The sequence below is a fragment of the Struthio camelus genome, chromosome 6 (genome assembly GCF_040807025.1).
Source record: "Struthio camelus isolate bStrCam1 chromosome 6, bStrCam1.hap1, whole genome shotgun sequence".
Taxonomy (NCBI): Eukaryota; Metazoa; Chordata; class Aves; order Struthioniformes; family Struthionidae; genus Struthio; species Struthio camelus.
The window spans coordinates 38,596,869-38,619,643 of NC_090947.1; the positions used below are offsets into that span (position 1 = coordinate 38,596,869).

General features: G+C 39.8%; 1 protein-coding gene across 3 annotated transcripts in view; it reads left to right on the forward strand.

Annotated features, from left to right (window-relative positions):
* Positions 1–1,033: 1,033 nt before the first annotated feature.
* The window catches only part of CCNT2 (cyclin T2), a 24,689-nt gene continuing 2,947 nt past the window's right edge, over positions 1,034–22,775 (forward strand). Inside the window, exons 1-7 of one of the 3 annotated variants that reach the window (XM_068949220.1) lie at positions 1,034–1,273; positions 2,085–2,166; positions 10,103–10,231; positions 11,454–11,514; positions 12,808–12,870; positions 19,489–19,534; positions 20,861–21,024. In XM_068949220.1, the coding sequence (XP_068805321.1) occupies positions 1,068–1,273; positions 2,085–2,166; positions 10,103–10,231; positions 11,454–11,514; positions 12,808–12,870; positions 19,489–19,534; positions 20,861–21,024 (751 nt within the window). In that variant the 5' untranslated portion in view covers positions 1,034–1,067. Of the gene's footprint in view, positions 1,274–2,084; positions 2,167–10,102; positions 10,232–11,453; positions 11,515–12,807; positions 12,871–16,612; positions 16,946–19,488; positions 19,535–20,860; positions 21,025–22,775 lie in introns of those variants that run through there. The other 2 variants (XM_068949218.1, XM_068949219.1) reach the window with 2 other exon arrangements.

Below are 22,775 nucleotides of genomic sequence, written 5' to 3' on the forward strand. Positions count from 1 at the left end.
AGTTGGGATAAAGACAAACGCTTAACTTGCCAGCCACTGCTACTCCTAAAGAGATGCTGTTCTTTAGTCTTTTGAATAAGCATGCAAGTATTCAACAGCTGCAAGCCAAATTACTCATTTACTAAATTATCAAGCTGATTGCAAGAGGAAATGGGGAACAAGCAGTAGAAGCCCTCCCCCCCCCCAAAAAAAAAAAAAAAAAGCTACAGCATTTAAAACTTCTGGAAAGAGCTAACAAGCTTTTGTGCAGATCAGTATCCGTTATTTCCCAACCGTGCACTCGCATGACCCCACCACAGGACCAATTCCGCTGCCGCCTGCCAGTTACAGGAGAGCTATAACCCGTTACATTAATCCCGGGCGGGACTCGGAACAGAGGAATCTCCCCTTGCTGCTAGAAAGCCTCCGTTTGCTCATTACTCCTCGAAGCACAGCATTTCCGAGCGCTTTCCGCCTTCCCACACCGGGCGCGCGCAGGAAGGCGCCCGGCGGAGGGAGCGCGGTCGCCTAACGGCGCAACCGTGCCCACAACAACCCAGCAACGAGCAACAGCCGCCAGGCCGCTGCTTATCCACGCCGCGTCACCGGCCCGCCGCGCCGCAACCAATCAACGCCGGCGGCCAGCCAATGAAGAGGGGGCCGTGAGACGTCATTTCCGCATTCTGGAGACAAGGCGTTCTAACGCAGCTGGCGGCGCCGCCTTAAGCGCAAGGGACGAGCATTGCGTAGTTGTTAGGGCCGCCGCTCTTTGCGCGGCGACACTTCCCCTTCCCCCCCCCCCCCCAGCGCGTCACGTGCCTCTGCACGGTTGCCGTGGGAGCCATGGCTGCCCGCGGCCGCCTTGTGGACCACGTGACCCTCCTCCGCATGCGGCGCTCTTGTCTTGCTGCCGGGAGACTCTATGGTTTAAGGCGGCTAGGCTGTAGCCCCGCCGGGGCGCTCCGCCGTCACTTCTCGCGAGAGCGGCGATGGAGGGCGCGGGGGAGGGGCCGGGCGCGGCGGCGGCGGCGGCGGCGGCAGCGGGGCCGCCGGCGGGCGGGGCCGAAGGAGGAGGGGGAGGAAGTGTCATGGCGGCGGCGGGCTGCGGCGCGGGCTCCTCGGCGCGGGGCGGCGGCGGCGGCGGCTCCTCCTCGACGGCGTCGCGCTGGTTCTTCAGCCGCGAGCAGCTGGAGAACACGCCGTCCCGCCGCTGCGGCGTGGAAGCCGACAAGGAGCTCTCGTACCGGCAGCAAGCGGCCAACCTCATTCAAGACATGGGCCAGCGCCTCAACGTGTATCCGAGCGGGGCCTGGGCGGGCCGGGCCGGGGGAGGCGGGAGGGGCCGGGCCGGGCGGCGCCGTTGCCCCCGCGAGGGGCCAGGGGCGGCGGCGGGGCCGCGGGCCCCTTCTCCTCCCCTCCCCCCCCGGCGGGACCCTTCCCGCCCCTCAGGAAGGGGCCGGAGGCGGCGGGCGGCGGGCGGCGCTCCCCTGAGGTAAAGCGGCGCCTGGAGGTGCGGGGAGGGAGGAGGAGTTTCCCCGAAACCCCTCTCCCCGGTCCTTCGTGGTGCGGAGGGGCCGATCTGCCCATTTGAATTTAGAGGGAGCTCAGGTCTCTGCTCCGGCTTTTTTAGCGGTGTTTGGTAGCTGATATTTTTAGCCGCCTTTAAAGTAAGTCGCAGCTGTTTACAGAGCCTCGTTTTCCCTGAAGCGGGCACCTTCTCGTTAACTCGTCGCCAGTTCGGTTTGGTGAGCCAGGAGGGAGAGCAGTGAAACTCAAGTCTCAAATGCACCTGAGAAATAATAAAACTAGAGCAAAACGAAAGTTCTTTAGACCGTGCTTCAGTGTACGTTATCGCTGGAGAGGTTTTTCTCTAATGAATGAGATGTGGCTAGTCAGGTATAAGAATCTCCATGTTGGAAGGAGAAGGAAATGAAAAAAAAGTGTTAATGCCGGTCAAGTTCTCCCTAACGGGTCACAGCGTTAATTCTTCTTCAGCTGAAGGCAACAATATATTGAAAGTAATGACTGATACAGGAAGTACATCACTTTCAGTCCTTACAAACTCTCATCCTAATACATGGCGTTTCCTTAATTTAATCTTTCAGATCTCAGCTTACGATAAATACTGCAATTGTTTACATGCACAGGTTTTATATGCATCATTCCTTCACAAAATTTAATCGAAATGTAAGTATGATTTTATATGCAGTAATGATACACTCGTGATTTTGGCAGTATAAGTGACAAGTGTTATAGCCTGTTGCTGGATTGTAAAGTTTGGTGTGTTTATGGGAATTTTAGCTTTTTATCAGTGACTTAGAAGCAATAGTGATACTTTCATTTCAACTTGGAACTATTTTAGCTGATAGTAAGCAGGTTTTTATCTTCTGCCATAGAAGTAAAATCATAAGCACCCTCAGTAAACATGTTTTAGATGCGGGGAGAGTGCATTTAGCTTTTTAGCATCTGGCCACTGTTCACATGCTATAGCTGGAAAGTCTGGCACATAAAAGCAGTTTTTTTCGTAGTGAAATCAGTGATAGTGCTAGCAAGGCATGTCCGACGTAACTGTAACGTGGTTATATGTGTGTATCCATATGTATTTGCTCTTAAAAGCCAATATACATCCATTTAACTACTCTTGACGTGGGCAACTTGAAGGTAAGTTGAGTTAGACGAGAAAGATCTTTAAATCTAATCGGATGAAATGATGCTGGCTCTCCTGTTTTAACAAACAAACTCAATGTGCTGAATCGGAATACTGAGTATTTTATGAAGGCCTGAATATTTCAGTAAACGTGTAACTGGATGATTTTGTAACTAGTGTAGAATTGGAGGTACTAATTTGAAATTTTTTAATTATTTTTTTTTATGTCCAGGGTATTGGATGCAATGGTCAGAAAAACAGTAGTGTAATATTTTAGGTATTCTTGTGTAAAAATATATACTTTTTAATTTTTTTTTTCTTACTAACTTTGCGAAGAACATTTAATGGCAGCGGTGGCATATTGCTAAGTGATGAGGGTGAGTTTGCTCGGATGATGGCTTTTTATGATGAAATAAACAAATCAAGACTATTGTGAAAGATGATTGTGGACTAGACCAGAAATAGATTCTGGTCTACTAAAGCGCAGAATTTTGCACTATCTGAAATTTGGGCACATCGTAACTCACTGTGATTACTGTGTTAACCAGCTCTTCTCTGGTGTTGAGTTTATTTTCATCATTAGTGGCTGAGCAAATAAGCATTTTATTTTTTTGTATGATAAAACACCAAATAAGCATTAGTTTGTAGACAGGCTTCAGAAGTCGGTTTAACTATATTTGTGCAAAATGCAAGGTAAAGTCCAACTTGGCAGTGAACTTGTTACCAAAACTTCAGTGTTACAGGTCACTGTATAATAAAAGCTAAGTGTTTCAGTACAAATGAGATGAGCGTACAATGAGATGAGCCTGAAACACTTGGAACGGAAGAAATGTGTAATGTAAGTTTTGTTTACCCAGTTATAGAGGTGTATGTATTGATCTGAAACACACACACATCAAGATCTACTTTCCTAAAACAATTTTTTAGTTCTGCCAATCTAGCAGTAACCTGTGGCCAGTGGAAGAGGAGCTGGTGAGGCATCCCAAGTTTTCTGTGGCTGTTTATGGATGGTTTATGGAATTTGTATGCTAGGCAGAGTTATTTGGAATGGAGAGGTTACTCTGTGTAGTGTTACCATAGCCCAGACTTGTATTGTGATACGTGGCCCACTAGGTTAGTTTTTGTGTTCTGTCTAGTCATCAAGGATAGATTTAGGCAGCAAGAAGCTTTAGCTGCTGCGTTCTGGTTTTTACTGGATACTTAGAAAATGCTGCTCACTTGAAACTTGTAACACAGTGGTATTTAGTTATCTAGTGTCCTTGCTATGAAGACTAAGCCTTGAGTTATGTCTGTGAATCTGAAATTTCATAAGTAAGCTATACAGTGGCTGAATGCCGTGAAAACTGCAGCTATTGCAGACAAAAATGTATATTTAGATTAATTTTTCAGATTTATATTATTCAAATAAAGGTTAAAAGCAAGTACACTGCAAGGTAGTGCTCAGTAATGTTGACTCCTGCTGAATAACTTGCTGCAGTTCTTACTGACTGCAAGGCCAGACAGTAGATTTGCGTGCACTGACGAACGGGTGAAGATATTGCCTTGCTTTTTTTCCTGTTCTTTTAGGGTGAAGGGGGTTGTCTCAAAAGTGAATGTGAGTCACTTAAATTCTTATTCACAAACCAGCTGGCAGGTTTTCTGTAGAGAAGGCAAAAGCCAAGGACTATAGTAAACACTTAATATCAAATCTCCAGACTACTTGGCAAGTGGAAAAATGTAACAATATTCATCTGTTACAAGAAGAAACTAATCCTTACAAGTTAAGTAATAAGGTACTGGCAGTCCTGAAACTAAGACCTAGCTAAAGTTTTCTACAGTGTATGGGGTATGTTTCTAAAGTTTTTCTGTGTGTGCATATATTTGTCCATGAAAAGAAGGAATCTGAAGACTTAGAATAGAAAATTACGTGACTGTTAGTCAGAATACCTTGAGATATGATCGCCGACTGAAAAAAATCTAGCCTCCGTTTTCTTGCTTTTTATTGGTAGGTTAATATTTTTAGTGAAGTAATAAACGCTTGCGTATTTCTTATGTATAATTGTTGGGTTAGGCAAATATGCCTGTATGTCACATATATATGTCACATCCACTTCATCATTGTTGTTAATACACAGGTCTTCTACTGGAAGCTCATGCAGTGAATAGCTGTTGCCTTAATTCTAGTTTTGTTTTTTTTTTTTTCCTCTCAATATGATAACTTATTAGTAAACAATGTCATAGGCTCTCAAGACTGTAAGAATCAGCTGTGAATATCCAATGGAGTTTGCAACAATACTTCCAATCTGTAGGGCCACATAGGTGGCCCGTGTTAGCTAATGTAGTGTGATTGCATTTTGAATGTATTAATTTATGACTCTCAAGACCAAATATCCATATGCTTACTATGTTACTGTGGGCTAGCAAGTCGCTTTTGAATTATTGTGGGTTACCTATAAGATGCTACTTTTAGTTGCAAAGAAGAACGTGTTAGCTCTTTTATTTTTGCAGTTGAAACTGATTAAGACCTTGCACAGTTGCTTTGCTCCAGTAAAATGGTGGCAGCTTGCTTAAACCAGGTAACATAATTGATACCCAGACTACTAATCTTCTCTAGCCATGTAAATCATATGTTAGGAACTAGTATGAATCTCCTCAGCAGTAGTACGAGTTACTTTTTCTGCATGGTCGACCAGGACATAGCAATAACTCTGTTTTGCTGAGTGTAAAGTTAGTCAATGCTAATATTTGAGCGGGAGGAAAGCTGTAAGCTTTTTATAGGGAGCGCCAGCCTGAATGTCACAGTGATACTTCAAAATACCTCAAAATTCTTCTGGAAATAATGCTTCCATAGCATTTGGTGTATCTGGTATTACGATGGAGAACATACCATTTTTAGAGGCTTATTCATCAGTAAAATGTGATTTGAAGAAGCAGAAGAGGGGGAAGTCCTTGATATATTGGAGATGAGAGGTAAGGCATCCGAACGGTAGCTGTGCTTTTAAATTTAATCCTTAGAAATGCTGTGTGGAATACCAAACAACCAGTTGAAAATATACTTGATGATGTTAAGTATTATTTGTGTGACATGCAGTGGGACTGTGTCTAAAGAGGCTACAGGAGGAATTTTATCCTGAAGTGCAAGGTAGGTGAGTTGAGCGTGTGGGAGGCAGGGTGCTCATTTTCCCCCTTCATCTGCGTTCCCTTCCTGTCCTTTGCACCCTATCCAAATTACGCTTTAAAGAGATGAGCTTCCTCATTGTGCAGGTTCTCACAGCTGCTGTAATATGCAACAAACATTAGAGAGGCTATTTCAGTTCTGTTTTTGATCTTACAGTTTAACATATTTGCTGATTTTTTTTTTTTTTGCCTTGTAAGCTGCTGGTTGTAAATACATGCAGCTCTTTGTGTTCGTGCTTTGAAAAAAAAAAAAACCTATAATAAATGATCATCACTTAATATCAGTAAGCTACCTTATATTAAGTGTAATAACCCACTAATATTAGCGTTAAGAGGAAGAGGGGTGGTCTTAGAAAAAGATGCATACTGGAGATGGATTCTAAAATTATTTCCAAATTTCTTCAATGTGTCAAAACTGTTTTTACGAGATGTTTTGTATCTTTCATGAGAAACAGGATTTGTGTTGCTTCTGCCTATAAAACTTACTGTATGATGCCCTTGGACTGTCATAATAATAATAACACTCATATGTTTTGGTTTTTTTTCTTTATTTCAGTGGGACTTGGTTTCTGAGATTCTCAGCTAATAGGAAAATGGGATTTAAGTTCATAAATCACGTGTGTTCTTCTGAAGATATTTCTCAGTCTTCTTGAAGAATATTTTGGGTGCACTGTAGATAACTTGTTTAAATTGTTTGGTTTGTTTTCTGTCAAATGAAGATGTTCATATAAAAGAAGCTTACAACTTTGTCTAGTCTGTGTCTTTAATTTTGCTTTTTTGTTCTGCTTTGCTTTGTTTTCTGCCAGAATCGTATTGATGCTATTTTTGAGAAACAGAAGTGAATGAAAGCTTTAATGAGTAACTTCACGGTTGTACACTTAACAGGGTGTGCGTTCTTCACCGAAGACCATATGCATGCCAAGTCTGAAATTTTATTAGAATTTCTCTTTTCCTAAATTAAATATTGGATGAGACAAGAATACTGACCTACTTTAAACTGGATAAGGGATTTCTAGTTCTAGACAAGACAAGTACCTGAAATTGTCTGTGAGCAGAAGCCAGCAGTTGTTTCTGAAGAGAACAGATAATTGTGGTTTATGTAGTTTTCTGATGAACCAGAGCTAAATACCAATTAATCAGCTTGACTTTTTATCAGCCTCCAAAACTGTCGTTTGTTATAATCTTTTGGAGATCAAGAATGGCATGGAGAACTGCCATTCTGGCCAGTTCTTCCTGGCCAGAACCGATTCCTTCAGTAGATTTGAAAAGATTTTGAAGTCTGCCTGAAGAAGAAGGTGCTTTTCTGGAATGAAGTTAAACTTCAGAGCAGTCAGATACAGAATAATAGTGAGTGAGAATTTGCTGATGGTTTAATTGCGCAGTTGTCAGTGATTTGGTTCAAGAAGCGTGTCTCTCTGAAATGTAAACACTTTCAATAATGGTAATTGTTAGAAATTGCTTTTTCAAAAAGATGAATTGTGAAAATTACCTCTGTGTATAACTGTCCTTAAAAATGTTGAGAAAATAGAGCTTGTTTTAGGATAAATGTGAATTAAACTTAAACAAAGCCAGAAAAATCGTAAGACCCAAAGGCAGGCACTTAAGGGTAAGTGAGAGAGACTTGGTAGGGATGGTAAAACCGGGCTGGTGGGAGAAGAGGGGAATAACAGGGAACAACCATTCATTGTCCACAGTGCAGTTAGTGCAGTCACTTTTGCTAGCCAGGTAGAGGACAACTGTGATTGTTCTTCAGCCCAACACTAAACCACTGCTATGATCTCTATCCGTAAATACCTCTTAAAAAAAAAAAAAAAAAAAAACTAGAAGACATTGTATGATTTTTGGGGAGGTGGAAAAAATCTTCTACTTATTTTCTTTTGAAGCTTCTTCATTTCATCCAGTCCATTTCTGATTCCATACTTCTTTAGCTTTCCTTCTTCAGTGACTCCACCATGTGGAGCCCTTACTGTGCCGGTCTCTATTTTCAGTCCATCATCCTACCTCATTGTGTCCCTTCTACTAGGTCAAAAATGAAGCCAGTTCCAGTCTCTTTGGTGTCTTCACATCTCATCGTTTTGGTCAAAGCTCATCAGTCTCTTTTCTCCCCAAACCTGTTAGTTGTTAACTATTCGCAATTTCCTTTCTTCTCTCAATCGTTTGTGTTTCTCTGGCTTCTTGGTCCTGTCATGCTAATCCAGGCTTTCCCAGAAGCTCAAAATTATGTTTGAGAATGTAATCCGTTTTTACCTTTGGCTGGCTCAGGTGTAGAAGGTGCTAGCCTCAGATATCTCTCTCAGTTATGTCTGCCCTAAATTGCTGAAGCACAGTGGAGAGAGATTTCCGTGGGGGCTCATCTGGATGAAACAACTGTAGCTGGGAGAGGTTTGCCTTGGTTCTTACATTACTGGGTTGGACCACAGCTTGTTTGCTTTAAAAGGTATCTTTATACGGGGTTGGCTAATACATGTGTGTGCTTCTGTACATCCTTTTAGCATCTCAAAGCTGTTGATACTCTAGCTTTCTGAACTCCAGAAAATCTCTCCATCACGTTTAGTGCTTAAAAGCTTGTCTGCTGGCTTTAGTGAGGCAGATTCTTAAGAACAGCAGTCAGCAGTACTCTGTCCCTGGCAGAGTGAACAACTTCGTTAATTACAAATCTTTAATTCAAGCGATATGGCTAGGAACTTCTTGAAAATCATTAGACTCCTAAATGACAACATTAATATGGCCTTGTTCACAACATCTGACCTATGTTTCAGGTTTTATTTCATTCACTTGTAAGACTTAAGTTGCATGCTTTTGTTAAACATTTAAAAGGAAAGTAATTCTTTTGTCTCAATTGCAGAAAAATTTGTTCTGTGATTTTTATTTTTTATATTGAGAATCAATTTCTTAGTGGCGCGTTTCCATGCATCAAAGGTTATCACCTTTCCAGGATGTCAGTTTTCCTTGTAAGTGTGCCAGCTTAAAAGTTTTACTCAAGATCTAAGTGCACGTTTCAAGGTGATTTAAGGAGCTTTCAGAAGTACTGAGAGCGCTTTGTGCATTCTTAAATGTGATGGGTAATCATTTAAATGTCTGTTACTAGTTAGTCCATTGCAGTTTTCCGTATATTGGGAATTTTTATACAAAATGCTTCATTTTGGCATAACAAAGGTGGTATTTACTGACTAAAAAAAGCCTTTTGGGGAAGCATGGCTGCTATTCAGTTCACTCAGTCTAGTTCTACTTGGGAATTGAATGAGAAATCTGATACCGCACCATTTGCAACATGCTTTAATTAAACTCAACAAGCAGCCATTCCTCTCTGAAGAAACTCTATTTATACTGGCTTACTTTTACCCAATTTAATCTGTTTAATGTGTGCATGAAGATTTCTGCTGTCATCTTCATGTTTGACATGGGCAACTTTTGCATGAGGAAGACCCTCATTTTTGCAAGTCAGTTATTTTTAACCATGTTGCGTTTATAGTCGTATCAGTCATTCTAGCTGACAAGTAAACATCAGAGCTTTGCTTCTTGGTTAACCCTTAGATAACCCTTAGATTATACGGAACTGAGAGTGTGTGCTTTGCTGCCAGCTTATGGCACCCACACTGCTATAAATTGTTTACTTTCCTCTAAACTTAATTGCAACTTAATGCAACTTAATTTCACTAACATTTGATATAGCGGGGGTTTTGTGAGTCTTTGTGCTTTGTTCCCCAGATACTTCTGGGTTTGTAGTAAAGTTTCTAGGAGTAAAGGAGTAAATTTTTCTGTTCAGTCAGTAGGTCTGCTATGATGTTATACTGCTATGCTTATACTTTCTAACAATGAGCTGCTTTTTTCAAGCTCTCTGCAGAAGTTGCTTGTTCTTGGAAGGCTCAAACACTAGCAGAACTTGTTGGCGTCAGATGTTTTGACTTTGACTGAAAAGGTGGTATAACGGCTCACTGCTGTGCTAGAACTTGGATAAATTTTCATATGAAGTGTATTTAACTTGAAAAATCCTGTTCTAGCGTGACTAAAACCCCTGGACCAAATCCATTCTTCTTATATTGCAATAAAATTAGTTTTACCTCAGACATCTTATTCATGAGTGTAATTTAGCATTTATGCTTCTCCTTCCCCATGCTGCTGAGTAGAGCACATGAATTTCTAGTCATTTTTGCATTGTCTTGCATGATTTCAGAACTGTTTAAAAAAAAAAAAAATCCCAACTGTTTAATCCTTTTCTAATTACCAATTCACATTCTCCATAAAAGTTCCTACTTGTAAAAAGGCTTTTAAAGTATGTATGTGTGTGTATGTATATGTATACCTGTTTCTCTTCTTCAGATAATCTCTCCTACGGCATTGTTCTTAGCTGCAAAAGTGGAAGAACAGCCACGGAAACTCGAACATGTTATTAAAGTAGCACATGCCTGTCTTCATCATCAAGAGCCACAACTGGATACAAAGAGTGATGTAGGTGGAAGTCATGTTTTTAAAGATAATTGGAATTGAAGCTAAAGATGACGCTTCATCTGATGAGCTGCTATGCTGTCTTGACTGGGTTATTCCTATCTGCAAACTAGAAAAAGCTTTTGTTCTTAAACCATTCAAATCCTTTGTAGTACTTAATATAGCTAAAAAGGACCCAAATATTTGTGTTGGGACACTAGAAGGGAAATTACCACATCTTAAACTTGCATTATTTTTAAGGCTTCTACACGCATAGTTTAAAGACTAGACATTAGGAAGTCTCCTGCATGGTTCCGTAAGTGCCAGGCTCAGCGTAGAGAGGAATTCGGACACTTTGTAATTCTCTTCTTCAGCCAGAAGCTCACTTTGTGACATGTCTGCTTCCTGTTTTTAAGGGGGCCATACAGCTGTCAGCTGCTCTGACTCTGCTAAACATGTTCTTGCTTTTGTTTGCCAAAGTTTGTACTGCTTCCCCTCACTCTATAGTTCACGTCACCTTTTCCCGTTTCCCTTCCCAAAACGTCCTGAAACTGAATGTCTTAGGTAGTATGGTGGAGATGCACCAGAGTTGTTCTGCTTGAAGGTCAGGTTGTGCTGGTTATACCCTGCTGGACCTGAGCTGATGTGCAGAACTATGAGTGCCTCTGCTATGCTCCTGGTTCTAGGAGCACCACGTACAGATATCCAGCATACATTAATGCCAGTGTGCATTTGTGTGTGTGTGTGCATATATATATACATATACAGATATATATAATGTGAGTTTGAGACCACAGGCTTAAGCTAACTTTACAAAGGCCACTTGGATATCTCTGGCAGTCACTGGCCAATTGGATATCATGGCAGCTCTGCAGCCATGTTCTAAATTATTTGTAAAACAGATAACCTGCACAGAGATAAATGAGTTGATTTGGACTGGCAAGCCTTCCTAATGCTTATAGCATCCCCTTCTTTTCACAAAAGTGCTTTGCTGGAATAGATTATATCAGATCAAGATTAAATAAATCTTACTGACACAGGTGGTTGGGTTGGTATAACTGAATTTACAGTAATACTTACTTAGAAAAGAAAATTACAATGAAGCATTCTGAATTGTCAGTGCTAATTGGCATGGAGAGTGGTCTTAATTTATGCTGGTATTACTGATACTCAGATAGGAATTGCATGACTGAAGTTTTGAGACAATAGATACCTAAGTCTTGACTTGCTTGTTAATTTGTTTCAGGCATACCTTCAGCAAGCCCAAGAGCTGGTTATACTTGAAACAATAATGCTTCAAACTTTAGGTATGTTTTTCTAAATGTCTTTTGTGCAGCCAACTTCCCATAGATCAGTAATGGGAGTCCAGTAACTGGATACTTTGATACACTGTTGGTACGCTCACGTTTTACCATTCTTTGTATGCAAGTTCTGACCTGTGAGTTTAGTTTCATGTTGACAGTTGCTGTTGTGTTCACTTTGAAGAAAAGAGGAAAAAATATTTGTGAAATGGAGGGTTCTGACACAGTTTGGAGTAGGAATGTGTCCTTCCAAATAGATTTTACTCCAAAATACCAAAGACATTGAGATTCTATATCTTTGTTTATATAGAGTTGCTACGGGCTTGACTTAAGGAAGAGCAAATGCCAATGTTATATGAAACTTTTTGTTTAAAGCCTAGTTAATCTTTCCCCCCCCCCCTTTTTTTTTTTTGTTGTTCAGTTATATTTAAAGCTTTGGGTTCCATTGCTTTCATACTCTAATCTTCTGGCTATTTGCTACAGGCATGTAGCTACATTAATATTTCTTTACAGAAGGTAGCATGTTGTACTAGGAGAGCTGCAGGTGCGTTCTGAAGCAATTTGTAAGACTTTTATACCAAATGCTCTTCCCTTGTTCTGCCTCTCAATAGAAGAATAGTATGTAACTGAACAGGATTACTGCCTCTGAATGTCACAAATTGTAGTGTAACCATTTAATTTGTTCAGGTAGTTCCAAAATTTGAAATACAATGTTCTGATAAGAAACTGCTCTGTCTTCAAAGTAACATTAAGAGACAATTATAGCTAGCAGGCCTGAGAACGATGACTTACTCAGATATTCTTAAATACCGTTTGGAATAAATTTTTAAAAAAATAAACAACAGTGGCCTAATTCTTAATAGCTTTGTAAACAAAGAAAGGGATCTGAAGTGACAGACCTACAAATTAACTTAATTTGTAATTACATAGGTGCAATGTGTTTGAGTCCCCGAAATGACTGGATAAAACAAACATGCACACGTTTCAGTGCATCTATAGTGTAGCATGTACTAACTTATCAGAAACTGTTCAGACTTGTTCATTTTTTAAAATACAGTAACTGTTCTCCATAGACATATGGAACTTTAGAATATGCCAGGATTGTTTTACTAAATGGGTCTTGAAATGGCTATATCTTTTATCATCCAAAAAATTGAAAGGATGCAGAATAGAAGGGAGTTAAATACTGCTACTTGATCCCGCAGTACAAAGGTTTTGCGAGGGTTAGGTCTGTGAGGACATATTTTTTTCTTTGATGGAAATTTATTATAGTCCTAAAACGTATTCTTAACTCTTCAGGTTTTGAGATTACCATTGAACATCCGCACACAGATGTTGTGAAATGTACGCAATTAGTGAGAGGTCAGTGACGTTTAAGCCTTTTTTTCACCCTTCCAGTAGAATTTAAAGGTGATATTGTCTAATATGATTATCTTCTTCCATGAATAAATAGCATAGATGTACTTTCTTCACTAACTATGTATATCCAAAGAGTGTATTTAAATCTGTCCATCTGCTGAAAACTTGATCTTAAACTTTAGAGTCTGAAGAGTCCAGTTCTTTCTTCTGTAACTCTTTTGTTTTGGGGTTATTTTTGCTTGCTTATTAGTTTTGCTTGAATAATGTCTGTTCCATGTTTTATTGAAAATCACAGAAGCAGTTAGTGGTTGAAAACTAAACAGCCAAATTCTGCATACCGTTCAGGGTTGTTTTGTATTTTTTTTTTTCCTCAGCTCTGTAGTGGTTTCATCACGTAAGGAAGTTTAGTCTGCGTGTTGGTCGATGGCTAATGCTGGTTTCCACCTTAGCAAATCTTTGTAGATAATGAACTGCAGGATATGGAGAGCACATAGCAGGTCTGCTGTCATATGCCAATATTTCAAGATGTGTAATACTTTGTCTAGACCTGGGAGCTCTTATTTGGCTTAGATGGTAGCAAAAAAAACCCCAAATGTTCATATTGTCTAACGTGTATGCAGTTCATTAGTATGACTCTGGTTAGAAATCTGTTTTGTTCTTTATATCTTTTGTTGGATTTTGGTCCACCATCTTCAATTCTTAAATCAGTTTTCTTCTGAAACTTTAAAAAAAAAAAAAAAACCTCCTTACTTTATAGGACAGGTATGGAAAAACTGGGAATTGGTTGTATGGTTGTAAAAGCACTTAAAATAAATTTTTCACTTTTTAGTTATGCTGTGCCATTAAAGCGTTTGGAATGACTAGTCAGTTGTTGGTAGTCATTGGTTGTTGTTGGAGTTAAATATTCAAAATAAAGTACTTGAAAGGAGATTTTTTTCCTATATAAAATATAGGAGAGTTAGGTGCACCTCACCATGCTAACTGTATCTCCTTCATGCTAACTCCACAATTAAAGTGTTCTTTGAAAGAAGGGCATCTCTCCTTTCTCACTTGAATGTAGCACACTGATGTAAAATGTCACGTGTTCATCTGTATTTCGTCTCTCTAAATATAATAGGAAGTTTGAAAATGGGCTGCAGCTTTCCAGGGGAAAAAATAGTAGGGCTGCTGGTTCAGCCTGCATTCCGATTATAATGTAGATTTATATCCTTAGAATTTGACTCAAAGTAGAATTGCTGCCACGTGTAACTTTCTTGCATAAAAAGTAGCTTTATTGCTATCGTTGCCGTAATAAAAAGATTCTCCTTTTTTTTTTTTTTTTTTTTTTTTGCTTTCTGTCCAGATTTGATTGTGACTGGATACATAAGTCAGATTGCACCAAGTATCTCAGTAGTCTGCATCAGCAGCTATAGGGTTTTTCCTTGGATTTTCTCTCGTAGTTATTGGTCGATATAAATGTGAGCACATATTTTTCTGATTTGTATATGAGCCCCTGCACTTCTGTTTAGTATTGAGGTGGGAGGGAGTAGCAACTGTATGCTACGTGCTTCAAGATTTCCGCATTAGTGCGCGTGTCTGACAGGAGCCTAAAAAAGAAAGGCATATGGCTACATGAACTTCTTATTCCCTTTAGTCAAGGGTGGGTACCACCCTAAGATAGTTCAGCTTTTTCCTGTGTTCTCTTTCCTGTTACTTTTGTGTAGTAACAAAGTTCATATATTGAAAGTATGTGATACCTTTTTTAATTCAACATTTTAAAGGTGGTGTTTAATGTTAGTGCAGTTTAACACAATACTTAAAATCTAAAATTATACCAAGTATGAAGACTCCAGTGAGGGCTGAAAATCCGTGTACCTCGGCAACAGGTGCAAAGTGAATTTAATGTAGCTGATGCTTGTAAACCTACTGACTGGGGCAGGCAAGCTCCTTAGCGTGCATATAAGCAAATGGGATTCTTGTCAGCATATCTCTCTCCTAGAGGTGGCTGAACACAAGACTTGAGTACCTTATATTTACAAATAAAACAGCTAATAAATTAAAGACATTGGGCATGAAGTCTGTCGTCATGCATGCAAGTGGAGCAACTGGGAAATAATTGCCGTGGAACTAATTTAGTCTGTATTGAGCCAATAAAGGTTGAGCATAGTGATGTATCTTCAAAGATACTGTGGTGTGATTTTTAATTCTGTATCTCCTGAAGTTTACTTCTTGGACAGCGTTGTTTTAATGTGAAGAGGTACTACATTTAGAGACCCAGTTTCAAAGCTTTTAACATAAATGTGAAACGATTGTTGACGTTAAGTGTTTAGTGCTAAAGAGGCTGGGTGACTGAGAAGCTGAAAAACACAAGGTTACTTTATTCAGATATAACGTCTTGGGCAAAAAGCAACGTTCCAGAAGGCAGTCAGATTGCCCTTTTATTAAGGGTGACTAACATCTAAAACTACTGTGATTAAAACCTTCACTTGTATGTTTGGGGGGAGAAGGAAGGAAGGGAGGGAGGAAGATAATGTGGTTGAGTGTTTAAGTATCAAAAGAGGGGACAAAGTTAGCTGAGGTATGCAGGTGTACTTAAGAGACTTTTTGGATTAACATGTAAGCACTGGGAATCCTCATGTGGTGAGGATATGCCCTGGTCCCTCAAACTTGTGCTGGCCAAACTTAATTCAGTGACTAAGAGGATGGCTGATTCTCTATGTCACTTTTTGTTGTCTTGCATCCAGGGTAGTGTGCTTTATGCTCTCACTGTTACCTGTATTAAACTTGAAGCTGCTCCTTTAATTAAAATATATATATATATACACACATACACACACACATATACACACTGTTGATGAGGTTCAAAGTTTCAGCAAAGTCCTTTTTGTCAGAAGACTGTCTAATCTAGTAGAGCCATACCAGAATCAATTGCTGGAAGCTGAAGATGAATTCATAAGTGGGAATTGATGCCAGTAAACATAATCTTCTTCAACATACAACTAAAGGAAAAGTTGAATTCTTCATCTGTGTTCCAACTAAGATCAAAAGCCTTTCTGAAAGACGTACTAGACAACACAGGTTATTGCAGATAAAGAGTGACTGGGTAGATATATAACTTGTGAAATTCAGACATGAGGTATCTAACTATTCCTTCTGGTTTTCAGAGATTCATGAGTTGATGAAGTTGTTCCATCTTTACAGTTTGGTCAGCTTAGTAGACAAGGAAAATGGTGTGGGCTGAGTATTTTTTTCTGCACCGTTCTTCCTCAGTGTCAAGAGACTGAGAAGAGGAGACAGGACCACCGTTCCTTAGGATCCCACAGGTCCTCTAAGGAATCTGGAGGCAGTGAATCTGTAAAGGTCTGTCAGCAAGCTTCAGTGCTCTTTCCACAGATACTCCAGTGCTGTAGAGAAAAGAGCTGTTCCTGGGGTCAGCTGTTTTACTGGCTTGAATACTCTGCAGTGAACCTGCCCTGGTGTGGAGACCATCACAAAGTCCTCTTAAGTTTTGGTGCAAAATCGGTTTGTTCTCAGCCTGCTTCTGGTGGAACTTGAAGGGGAGGAATGCATACCCTCATCTTCATCTTGGGAAATCTTCAGTCATTCCTTTTTCTGTGTCAGTACACAGCCTCCTGTTTGGACCTGGAGATTAGATTCCAAGGATTTATAGGATTGCTCTGGTTACTCTGCTGGTTATCAGGTATCTTGAATGTCCATGATCCTTATTAATTTTCCTTTTGTGGAAACTGCACTGTCACAATCTACAAACATACCATAGTATCTGTGTGAACTGCTGCCATGGATTAAATCAGGCTGAGAAAGACAAAGTCTGCAGAAGAGGAGATGAATCTGAATGGATCTGCTTTTTCAGGGGCTATTCTGATGAGGAAAATTTCAATCTTAGCACACTAAGCGATGTGGGAAGATCTTGAATGCCGACTGTTATCTAGCGCTGCTACTGGAGGCCTTCACGTTCTGAACGTCCACCTGGGGCATCTACAGGCCTGTTTCCAAGGTGTAAACACTTTCAGGAAAGTAAAACTGCCAAAACTGCTCAGACCTGAGGTCCTACGCTACAGCCTCCTCCAGTCCTTCCCAGGTATAATAGGGGTCCACCAGCACAACTCTCCATTTGGAGCCTGTGGCTTTTTTCCTTTTGCCCATAAGGATTTCAGCAGGATTTCTGTCTTCTGGTGTTGACTGGCTTATCTGCATTCTGCCCTTTCCGTGGGTTACTTAGGTTCTCAAGGTACTAGGCGTAGCCAGCTACTGCTCTCCAAAGGGTGCTTTGGCAGTCATTGTATTTTGATGATTTTCTCAAGATCTAAGATAACCTAGTGTTGAAGAAAAGACTCGGAATATCTTGGAATCACATTGGTTGAACTGTGTGGCTCTGTCCAATGTAAGGATTGCAGTTCCTTAGCAGGAATTTCAAGGAGACACTAGCCCTCTGGAAGGTGTAACAGACTTAGTAATCAAGGTTTTGAAACGGGTTTTACTACTTTAATAATCCAGCCCCTGCCTTATGGTTGCCTCTGCAGCAGTGAGTCAGGGTGGGTGTTTTAAATCGCTCCTGAATGATAAAATATAAAGCTGATTATTTATGATTGCAGTCAGTCATCTGCCCTATGGCTTGAGAGTTGTAATGATCGAGCTCTACTGGCTTGCTTTAACCTCTGTACTTTGAGACTTTTTTTATTTTGTAGATAAAGAGCTTTCCACTACTTCGCTCTAGAGGAAAAAAACAACAACAAAATTAGCCTTGAAGGAACAAAAATTGATTACTTTTAGTGGATCGATTCTACAAAACCAAAGCTGTCCTAAATGTAAGAGAAGAGTTCGGGACAGTTGTTTTAAGTCGTCCCTTATGTTAACACAAGCTCTAGTTCTGAACTGAAATTTCTTGCTGCTTTTGGCAAATTTGATTATTTAGCTGTAAATACCTTGAAACAGTAGGATACTGCTTGTAGTATAGGTAAGGTACTTATCACAGTGTTTTTTTTACTGATGCTAAAATACGATGAGGCTGTGATGTGATTGTCTTCTTCCAGGTATGTGTTTGGATTTACTTTACTTTCAAGCTGGGGTTTCGCAGAAGTTTTTCGGCATCTACTTTTCTTCCCTGCTCAAAAGTAATGCTTCAGTGAGAGTAGAGGAGTTTCTTGGTCCCTTAATTCAAGCGTGTCATAATTGTACAGAATGTAGTAACCACTGAAGATCCTTATTGTATTATTTTGATGTAAACTGAAGAGCAAGACCTCAATTTCAGTCTTGCTCAACTATTCTGCATTTTCATTTGTTTTGTTATAGTCTAATTTCACTTTTTAAGTAATACTGCCTTCCATTTTTTGATGGGAGGGAGAAAAAGTTAAACTCCGTGGTTATCTGGCATACAACTTCCATTATGGTTTGCGAAACAATTATAACACTGTCACATTGACAATTTACCTTTCGATTATTATGGACTAGCAAGAATTTGTGTGTGGGAATGGATCCTGTTACCTTGCTACTTCCATATTCTTTCAGATTATGGCGCTGCCCAGCTGTGTAGCATGAAGACAAACTTGCTTTATACTCTTTGGCAATCGTACGAAGTGGAATTAAATCACATTTAATAAAACTTTAAAAAGAAAAAAAGTTAAAATTTAAAAGCCAGTGCAGTCTTTCTCAAATTTTATGGAAAGATCATTTTTACAGTAGAGGTTTGTGACTATTCCCTTTGACATAAAATTCAACAATACACTTTCTGCAGGTAGCACTGATTTCAAGTGATAGTGTCAAAGTAAGAATTCAATGAAGGCTGCATTCAATCTTCAGTTAAATCCATTGTGCCCAGCTATTCCATTATATACATTTTACAGTAAGTTCTTTTATTTGAGTGAGGAGCACGGGGGTTTCACTAGTGGGGGTCAGCACTAGGTGGCTGTAACAGTCCAAGTCATTAACTTTTCAGTTTTGGTATGCTGCAGTCTTAATTTCTTTTTCCTGACTGTAATTAATACTAACTGTATTGTTTCACATCAGAAGCTTTGATGTAGGTTTAGCCAAAATGTGGAACGAAGTGTTACGAGTATTACACTTTCAGTTAGAGGGAGCAAATACGTACCAAGTTAGTCTAATTTTTATACCCTCTAGCTTGGGAGCTTGCTGTTTCCTGGGGCTTTGGGGGAGATGTGTGGCTAATTTGTTTTTTTTTCCTCCATCTGTCCTGTCATGCTCCTCTCCAAGAGCAGAACTTGCACTGTAATATAAATTGAGTTTTAGCGACTGCCTTCCTGACGTCCATGGGCAGGGTTATGCCAGGGGATCATCTGTAAACGAGGGTGGGGAAACAGGTATTTGTAGAAGAGAGGGCTCCCCTGTATGAGGCTGTTGAGGGGTAGATAAGCAAAAGGGAGACTTTGTTCAGGGGGAGGGTCAATGAATGAATGACTGGTCCACCTCCGGTTACTGAAAGGTAGAGGGCTTTTCATATCTCAAAAAAAAAAAAAAAAGTCATTTGAAAGACTAGTTAGTTAAATTCCAGTCAGGTCTGTGAAAATATCAAATGGTGCTTTTGGAAGGTAAAAATGCTTTAATTTTGGAACAAAACCTGACAAGTGAGTATAGATGGTTAATCTCTCTGTTTTTCTTTCCTTACAGCAAGCAAGGATTTGGCACAGACATCCTATTTCATGGCTACCAACAGGTTGTTATCCTGAACCTCTTTGTTGCACTGTTGTAGCACACTATAGCTTCCTTTACTGCAGGGCCCCCTACATGTGTCTTACCCTTGTTGCAACAGGAGACTGGGCCATCTACAGTGGTGGTACCTTTCTGTTTGCAGTGCGGTGTATTGTACAAGGGCCTTATGGCACAAAGGGGTTAAATGCACAATGAGAAGTGTAGTGGTGCTTTCTGATGACATTTTCTCGATTGTGAGTGCATAAGTCTAAAAATTGGTAGCCTGAATAGCAGCTAAAGATTACAAAGAGCTAAACTTAACCTAGAAATTCGAGCATCTTGGTAAGTACAAAACTATTTTTAGTTTACACTTGTAGTTAATGGCAGTTTTCTCTTAATTTTAAATATATTGATCCAGTTAATTTATAAAACTGTAGTGGGCCTAAGATCTTTTGAACTAGCTGATTTTTCTTTTCAGATAGACTAGAAGTAGTTCTGTGTTCTTCCTTTCAGAAACAGCTCGTTAATCTTAATGTGCAGTTTTAAAAGTTAAGTACTTATGTAAATTTAAAGTTACAGCATTCCAAATGAGGATTATTAATTGTGTGCAGATAATCTCTTGTAGAAAGATGGAGAGTAGATTTTAGTCTTGATTTCTTGGTGACTTGAATTTTTCTGGCGAAATAATCTTGAGCTTTATTTGTTAGGATTGCATTATGCGTAGCTAGATTTTAAGCAATATCTAATGTTTGATTAGAATTCTTCCAAACATTTTTGGTGGTCCCTTGATGGCTTCTCTACTTGAAATGGTTCTTAATAAAAGCTGTGATAGAGCAATGAAACTGAACCAATGTCTTTGTGCTGCTGCCAGCTGGAAAGTGAAGCTGAGTTCACAAATATTAAAAATTCAGGCCTAGTGAAAGCTAAGCGCATGAGTAATTCACTTGGCCTTTATGGAACTTTTGGGTACCTGCATCAAATAGTCTAATTCAGAGACTGCATAATGAGCTGTATGTCTTTATTGTAGCTAGAGTTTTATTTACCATATTATACCTCTTCCCTTTTAGTACTTAAATACAGTAGAATAACTGGTAAATACCTCTACTGTTCATCCCACTTTCCATAGCAAAAGCCGATTAAACTTTCTACCAGATAAATGCCCTGCCCTTTGTTTGCTGAAGGCGGTGAGATAGCATATGAATTTAGTCAGAAAAATGTTCCATGAGCTAATGTTTAACTGCTGTTGCTTGACAAACGATCTTATTCTGTAGGTTAATGGTCGATTTGTTTGGGTTTTTTGTTTTACATGTTTGATTTCCTTTGGTTCCTCGTTACGAAATTTGTGCATCAGTCTTCACCTTACTACGTTCTGTCTTCAGTACAAGCCTACAGTCATAGCATGTGTGTGCATTCACTTGGCCTGCAAGTGGTCCAACTGGGAGATTCCAGTGTCAACTGATGGAAAACACTGGTGGGAATATGTGGATCCTTCAGTCACTCTAGAATTACTAGATGGTAAATAATACTGGCTGTTCACATCGTAATTCAAGGGTTTATTAAGTGCCCATAACTACCTTTTTTTTGAGCATAGCTTTAAGCATGAGAAATCTCACTGACAGATTCACAGATGAGAGGAAGGTACAGGAGAGGGAAGAATGGAGGAAGACAAGTTTTGAGTCTCTCTTTGTCTCATCTTGGGGGCTGGGACATCCGTGTACCTCTTGTAGGTACAAGTTAGAATCTTTCCAGTGCTTTCCAGATTGGGGAAACAGCTAGAAATACAGCTGAGCAAAGTCATGCAATCCTAATAGCTTTGCATACGTCATTGTTCCCAGTTTACGTCATAATTTGAGATCACTGTTTTGAAGATTAAATGTAAAATTGCCATAATACTAAAGCTAATTCTACATTAACGATTTGGCATAGCTTATGATACCTCAAACTCCTGCAGAATCATTGTCTTGATAAATGGCTTTTTTCCAGAAGAAGATATACCTACCTACAAGATCACTTAAAAACAAAACACTTTACCTGCTGATCCTGCTTTGCTTGCTGTTAATCCTGCACTACTCATGTGCTATCCTATACTACTGTACTTGGACTTTAAGGACCACAAGGCAGAAATTGTACTTACTACAGAGGGGTCTGCAATTAAGGCCTATCTACACTACTGTAAGAGAGGTGGTAATTTCTGGTCCTTCCAGATGTATAGCCGGGACTTTGCTTGTAGTTCTAGAACAAAAAATTTGTTCTAGAGTAACGGTGAAAGCCTTCAGACTTGATATGGCCCGGCATAGTTTGCTGTGGCCTGCTTTCCTCTCCTGCTGAACTTGTATTTCTTAGCGGCCAGCTTATTTTTTTGAAAGTGAAAACCGTGGGAAGCACAGAATCAGAGGGAGCTTGAAATGGCAAGATCAAATGCCTCTGTATGATTCTTAAAATAGTATCTATAGGTTCAAATACCACTGTGCCGCCTTATTTGGTTATTGGCTTTGCGTGTTTGGTAGGTATGCATCGTTTAATTTTCATGGATGTGTGCTGGGAGCCTGCAATGAATTCTGCTTAATTCTTCACCAAGCATTTATGGACTTGCTGTGTGTAGTGAAGATATAGGGGCAGACTAATTGCCCAGGCACTTGGGAACAGCTTAGTCTGTAGCTTACTCAGGGAGCTCTGGAGAAGCCAGTTCTTCCAGACCTGCAGTAGGTCTAATCCTGCATTCTACCTAATTACTTCTAGGTTATAGGGAAAGTTGAATTGTGTAAAGTATTTTTATTTGCAGCTGACAAGAGCGTAGAGACTTAGGTTGCCTTATGGACATACTGATTGCAAGGATCTTCTCCATTTTCTAATGCAGCCAACTATGTTGCCTTAAGCACAAAATAATCACAAATTCTGTTGTTTCAAACAAAGTGCCTCAAAGGGTATGATGGTTTGTACTTTGTTCAGAATTGTTTTCAGTTTTTCCTAAAATTCAGGCAGAATGACTGAAACAGTGACTTGTATGTTATTTTAGCAGCTGTTTGCACACATCCCTCTAGAAATCTTTAGAAGACTTTAGCAGACTTTGCAAGAGTATGAAGAAACTCTTAAATTCCAACTTGCTTTTCAGAATGCTTGTAATAGTTAGAAGTGAAATAGTGATGGCTTTTTTTATTGAGCACTTGTCAAAGTTTCTAACTAAATACATATTCAGATTATGTGCAACCTGTAGTAAATACTATAAAAAGCTATATTCTATTAATCTGAAAAATGCTTAAAGTTTA